The sequence below is a fragment of the Zonotrichia leucophrys genome, chromosome 28 (genome assembly GCF_028769735.1).
Source record: "Zonotrichia leucophrys gambelii isolate GWCS_2022_RI chromosome 28, RI_Zleu_2.0, whole genome shotgun sequence".
Taxonomy (NCBI): domain Eukaryota; kingdom Metazoa; phylum Chordata; class Aves; order Passeriformes; family Passerellidae; genus Zonotrichia; species Zonotrichia leucophrys.
In genome coordinates, this window is record NC_088197.1 from 3,874,763 (window position 1) to 3,880,888 (window position 6,126).

At 56.1% G+C, this 6,126-nt stretch overlaps 1 protein-coding gene and 2 non-coding genes across 3 annotated transcripts; 2 read left to right on the forward strand and 1 right to left on the reverse strand.

Annotated features, from left to right (window-relative positions):
- Positions 1-448: 448 nt before the first annotated feature.
- Positions 449-521, reverse strand: TRNAF-GAA (transfer RNA phenylalanine (anticodon GAA)). Its single transcript has one exon. It is a non-coding gene; the product is annotated as a tRNA-Phe (tRNA).
- Positions 522-747: 226 nt separating this feature from the next.
- Positions 748-821, forward strand: TRNAN-GUU (transfer RNA asparagine (anticodon GUU)). Its single transcript has one exon. It is a non-coding gene; the product is annotated as a tRNA-Asn (tRNA).
- Positions 822-956: 135 nt separating this feature from the next.
- On the forward strand, positions 957-5,314 carry NDUFS7 (NADH:ubiquinone oxidoreductase core subunit S7). The gene is made up of 8 exons (XM_064734443.1): positions 957-1,121; positions 1,311-1,347; positions 1,590-1,658; positions 1,970-2,084; positions 2,915-3,094; positions 3,175-3,221; positions 4,620-4,708; positions 5,132-5,314. Exons 1-8 carry the CDS (start codon positions 1,106-1,108, stop codon positions 5,227-5,229), a joined length of 651 nt encoding a protein of 216 aa, XP_064590513.1. The 5' UTR covers positions 957-1,105; the 3' UTR covers positions 5,230-5,314.
- The last annotated feature ends 812 nt before the right edge of the window (positions 5,315-6,126 follow it).

Here is a 6,126-nt window from a genome sequence, read left to right on the forward strand (position 1 = left end):
GTGCTTCCACCCCAGTGTTACAGCAGGTGAATATTGGATCTTACAGCTTTATCTGATGCATAAAAACCGTCTCAGTCTCACATTATTAAGCACTGGGAAATGAACTCACTGGGTTTTGTTCTTGTGTTTTATTTAAAATGGGCTGACACACAGTACCTCTGCTTGTAATTGTCCAGTGTTAATTAATCCATGTTCCCTCAGCTGCCTCCTCAATGTAAGATAATCAACTCATATTTATTAATTCATATTTATTTAAAAATATTTATCGTTAATCCAGTGTTACAGCCCACAGTCCTTCAGCCCTCTCTGGTGTGTGTGTTTCCAGGATATTAAAACAATCATGTGCAGAATCTGGGGAGGGGATAACGAGCTCCAAAGCCTCGGGGGTGTTTTGGGGTGAAAACAGCGCTTTTGCAACCCGGATCCCGGTAGGGGGAAAAAAAGCTTCTGCCGAAACCCGGGATCGAACCAGGGACCTTTAGATCTTCAGTCTAACGCTCTCCCAACTGAGCTATTTCGGCTGCACGAGGGCGCTCCGCCCCCCCCACCCGTCACGGCCGGTGGCGCCGCGCTGGGCGGGAGGACACGGGGAAGGAACACGAGGGGACAGAGGGGCGGGATACGGGACACGGGACACAGGAGAGGCGGGATGTGGGACACGGGCACGGGACAAGCGGGACGTGGGACAAGGGACATCAACAAGGGACAGACGGGACACGGCGCCAGGAGGAAGGCGGCGGCAGCGCGGTCTCTGTGGCGCAATCGGTTAGCGCGTTCGGCTGTTAACCGAAAGGTTGGTGGTTCGAGCCCACCCAGGGACGGCCGTTCTTTATTTTCCTGCGCGATCGTGGCTCCGCAGCTCCGGGATAGGCTTTCCCTGCCGAGTCCTGCGGCGGCTCCGGGACGGCCCCGCCCGCCGGGATCGTTTTGGGGTCGCTTTCGGGTCGTTTTGGGATTGTTTTACCGTGGGCTGCGGCGGAGGCGGAGGGTGCCTGCGGAACTCCTGTCCCGGGACGCGTTTCCCGCCGGAGCGCTGAGGCGGTTTCGCGCCGGGCCCTTTAGCGGGTGCACCGCGCGCAGAGGTTGCCTGAAGGGCTGCGGAGAGATGGCGGCGCTGGGCCGTGAGCGGGGCCGGGGACGGGAACAGGGATGGGGATGGGGACGGGCATGGGGATGGGGACCGGGAGCGTGTGTGCACTGAAACAAAACCCCGGTCCTCCGCCGAGGGAGTGACCGGGGGGAGCCCTGAGGGGACACCGGGCCCCGCCGTGGCCCACAGCCGGCCTGAGCTCTCCCGTTCTCTCCCGCAGGTCTCCGGCTCCCCGCGCACGGAGTGCTGGGCTGGCGGTGAGCCCGGGACTTGGGGCACCGGGGCGGTGGGACCCCGGGGGCAGGGAGGGCCGGGCGGTGACATCGCTGGCCCCGGGGCTGGCGGTGATGGAGCACCGGGGGGACCCCGGAGCCGCGGCTGAACGGCTCCCCGAGCTTTGGGGGTCACTGCGGGCTCCTTCCCCGCTGGGTTTGTGGAGCACCGGCTCCTGCGGGGGCTCTGTCACCCCTCACCCTGTGCGGCTCCTTTCTGTCCCCAGGCCCGGCTCTGTGAGTCCCGTGCTCGCCCAGCAGCTCCATCAGACGCCGGCGGCCGATCGCGCTGACAGGTGACAATTCCTGCCCTGGGGACAGGGGACAGCTGGTTGTGCCACCATTCCCGGGTGGGGGGTCCCAGTAGCACCTCCTTGTGCTAAAATCCGGGGGGTTCTGGCAGCTCTGGGAGCCCCGGGGAGAGGCAGCCATGGGCTCTCTGTGGTTGGGGTGTGGCTGAGGGGCTCTGCCCCAGCACCAAACCCACAGATCCCACTCTGCCACAAACAGAGGGGTGCCATTGTCATTCCTCAGGGGGTCACAGCCCCGTGGAGGGCTAAATGCTGATTCTGCAAGGAAATAACTGGAGGGTGATGGTTCCTTACAGCTCTGTCCAGGTCCAGAAGAGCTCTGCTGTTGTCCCGAGGAAATCCTATGTCCCCAGCAGCCGTGGCGAGTATGTCATTGCCAAGCTCGATGACCTGGTCAACTGGGCACGGCGGGTGAGTCCTGGGGCACCAGGCTCCCTGGCACCCAGGGACAGAGGGTGGCACACCAGAGACACCTCCTGCTCGGGATAAAAATAGGCTCAGGGCTCCCTTGGCCGAGTTCTGTGGCCAGAGGGTGACACTGGGGTCCAGTGACAGTGTGGGACACAGGCTTGGGGTGGGGCGGGGGGTCTGGAACTGCCCTTTGGTCACCAGGAAAAGGCACTTCTGGAGTTGTTCCTGCCCTGAGCAGCTGCTCTGCCTGTGAGGAAGGGTGACACGAGTGACAGTGTCCTGGGTGTGCTGTGCTCTGCCTTAGCTCGGCTGGTCCTTAGGGACACCACTGTCCCCATGGGGCTCTGAGCTGTCCCTGAGCAGGGACATGTCAGTCCCCTTGGGGCTCTGAGCTGTCCCCTCTCTGCTGTCCCTGGGTGGCTCTGAGCTGTCCCCTCTCTGCTGTCCCCATTGGGCTCTGAGCTGTCCCTTTCTGCTGTCCCTGGGTGGCTCTGAGCTGTCCCCATTGGGCTCTGAGCTGTCCCTTTCTGCATTCCCTGGTGGCTCTGAGTTGTCCCCATGGGGCTCTGAGCTGTCCCTTTCTGCTCTGAGTGTCTCTGAGCTGTCCCTGGTGGCTCTGAGCTGTCCCCATGGGGCTCTGAGCTGTCCCTTTCTGCTCTGAGTGTCTCTGAGCTGTCCCTGGTGGCTCTGAGGTGGCCTCAGCAGTGTCAGGGGATCAGCCCTGCAGCTCTCCCTGTACCCACTCCCCCAACGCTGTGCTCCCTGTACCCCAAACTCTCCCTCTGTGTGTGTCCCCCTGGCTGTCCCTGAGCCCCTGGCTGTCCCCACAGAGCTCCCTGTGGCCCATGACCTTCGGGCTGGCGTGCTGTGCCGTGGAGATGATGCACATGGCCGCCCCTCGCTACGACATGGATCGCTTCGGGGTCGTGTTCCGGGCCAGCCCCCGCCAGGCCGACGTCATGATCGTGGCAGGGACCCTCACCAACAAAATGGCCCCGGCCCTGCGCAAGGTATGGGGAGCTTGGGGGGCTCAGGGGGGCTTGGGCATGGTGGGGAGGTGGGCATCACCCCAAACATCCCTGTCCTGCAGGTCTATGACCAGATGCCAGAGCCTCGCTACGTGGTGTCCATGGGGAGGTGAGTGCTGGCATGTCCTCGCTGCTGTGGGGGGATTTTTTCACTTGTTTGTGTTTCTAAGTTCTTAAAAAGCCTTGTAGAGCAGAGCAGAAAAGCTGCTTTTGGGAATGGTGTGTGTGAATCCTCCCAGGGAGAGATTCAGGGGCTTTGCAGCTGCCAAATTTGTGTATGTCCAGAATGTCAGAGTTTGCTTTTGGCTTTCAAAATGCTTCTGCTGTGCTGGAATCTGCTCTGTGGGGGAACTCAATTGGAATCTGCTCTGTGAGGGCAGCTCAATTGGAATCTGCACCATGGGGGAACTCAATTGGAATCTGCTCCATGGGGAGATTCAGTTGGAATCTGCTCTGTGAGGGATTCAGTTGGAATCTGTTCATGAGGGATTTGGTTGGAATCTGCTCCATGAGGGGACTCAATTGCAATCTGTTCCATGGGGAAACTCAAATGGAATCTGTTCCATGAGGGACTCAATTGGAATCTGCTCCATGGGGGGATTCAGTTGGAATCTGCTCTGTGAGGGATTCAGTTGGAATCTGCTCCATGAGGGGACTCAGTTGCAATCTGTTCCATGGGGAAACTCAAATGGAATCTGTTCCATGAGGGACTCAGTTGGAATCTGCTCCACAAGGGATTAATTTGGAATCTGCTCCATGGAGGAGCTGAATTGGAATCTGCTCCATGGGGAAACTTGGTTGGAATCTACTCCATGGAGGGATTCAGTTGGAATCTGCTCTGTGGGGAAACTCAAATGGAATCTGTTCATGAGGGACTCAATTGGAATCTGCACCATGGGGGAACTCAATTGGAATCTGCTCCATGGGGAGATTCAGTTGGAATCTGCTCTGTGAGGGATTCAGTTGGAATCTGTTCATGAGGGATTCAGTTGGAATCTGCTCTGTGGGGAAACTCAAATGGAATCTGTTCCATGAGGGATTCAGTTGGAATCTGCTCCATAAGGGGATTAATTTGGAATCTGCTCCATGGAGGAGCTGAATTGGAATCTGTTCATGAGGGACTCAGTTGGAATCTGCTGCATGGGGAGCTCAGTTGGACTCCATGGTCTCAGAGGTCTTTTCCACCCTCAATAATTCCATGATTCTCACCATTTCCTTTCCCCACAAGTTTTTTTTTTGTCCCCACTGGCTGAGGGTGGCCGGTCCAGGCTGGAACAGGACAAATAGAAGGCAAAACAGAAGGGTTTGTGGCAGAGAGGGAGGGCTTTGTGAGGGAGATGGGCACAGTTCAGTTGGGTTGGATTCATCTGAAACCCTCCCAGGCAGGGCAGTGTCAGCTGTGGAGTGGAGGCTCCGAGCCTGGCAGTGCCCACCTGCCCAGGGCCACCTTCCTGGGCCTCCTGCTCACCTTCCTGTCCCTGTCCCTGTCCCTGTCCCTGTGCTGCAGCTGTGCCAACGGTGGGGGCTACTACCACTACTCCTACTCGGTGGTGAGGGGCTGCGACCGCATCGTGCCCGTGGACATTTACGTGCCAGGTACAAGGGGCAGCTCCACCTGGGAGCAGGGCAGGGAGAAGAGGGGGATTCTCTGCATTCAGGTGCAGCTTTGAAAGGTTTCCCTGTTTCAGTTTGAAAGGTTTTCCTGTTTCAGTTTGAAAGGTTTTCCTGTTGCAGCAGCTCCAGGGATTGTGGGATGGGGAGGGTTGTGATGGTGGTGGCACCGTCAGTGGGGTGAGAGGGGGGTTTTGGATACACTTTGAAATTAAATAATTGCTATGTTTGATGAAGATCTTCTTGTTAACAGCATCAGTTTAGTTTCTTTGCACTCCACACAAAGCCAGAGGGGAGACAGCTTTGGGATAAGTCCTGGGGTTGGCACCTCTGCTGGCTCCAGCTCTGTGCAGGTACCTGCCCTGTGACCTTCCCCCCTTCCTCCCTTCTCTCCTTTCTCTCTCTCAGGTTGCCCTCCCACAGCTGAGGCTCTGCTCTACGGGATCCTGCAGCTGCAGAGGAAAATCAAGAGGGAGAAGAGGATGCAGATCTGGTACAGGAAATAGCCTTTATTTATGTCCCCACTCACTGCTCACATTTACGCACAAATCCGGCTCCTCACTCGCCTTCAATAAAACTCTACCTGGTCCAGGTGCTTTTCTGTCTTTAATAAACCCCTCTGGTCTGAGGGGCTGAAAAACTGGGCTAAAAAGCAGGAGCTGAGTTTGGTAACACTGCTGAGTTGGTCTGAACAATCTGTCAGGGAAGGTGATGTCATATCGTGACATAAAGGCTTTGCCAGAATTATTTTTTTTAGTTTTGTTGGGAAGTTTTGAGAGCCAACACATGTCCAGGTGATTCCTGAGCACTCCCTGAGCTTATCCCTTACTCACCACCTGCTCCTTGTTGGTAATTCCTACACAGGATTTAATAAACCCATAATATTTGTGTGCACAGGGGCCAGAAATTAATTCTGTGTCTGTAACAAGTCAAATACTGATGCTTAAAATCAGAATGTGATTAATAAATGTGAATGTAGAGCTCCTGAGCAGGGCAGGGATAAAGCAGCCTGTCCTGGATGCATCCCAGGAGCCTGGGATGAGGAATGGTCATGCCTGAGGGACAAACACACTTTGGAAAGACAAATAAATCGCTCGGGAACAGCAGTTTGGGTATTTCATTCCTTTTAATGGACTTTATCCCTTCTGGGGAGAGAGGAAACATTTATTGAGCTCTGAGGGGGGATCTGGGGTCAGGATTTGCTGCTGTGGGCTTTGGCCAGAAATGTTGGGAAACCTCCCTGGGGAGTTGCTTCAGGAGAAGCTGGAATGCCTCAAAATGCCCATGGTTTGGATTATTTGACTCTTGTGGGAATCCACTCTGTAATTTCTCAAAATGATGCAGTTTTTAGAGGAAATAGCTGGTTCTGGAACCCATTTGGCCAAAAGCTCTGAACCACACTG

Excerpts from the sequence above, each read along its gene's own strand:
- NDUFS7 (XM_064734443.1), top strand. Across the intron at positions 1,659-1,969 it reads GCGGCCGATCGCGCTGACAG|CTCTGTCCAGGTCCAGAAGA; the intron begins GTGACAATTCCT and ends GGTTCCTTACAG. Across the intron at positions 4,709-5,131 it reads CGTGGACATTTACGTGCCAG|GTTGCCCTCCCACAGCTGAG; the intron begins GTACAAGGGGCA and ends TCTCTCTCTCAG.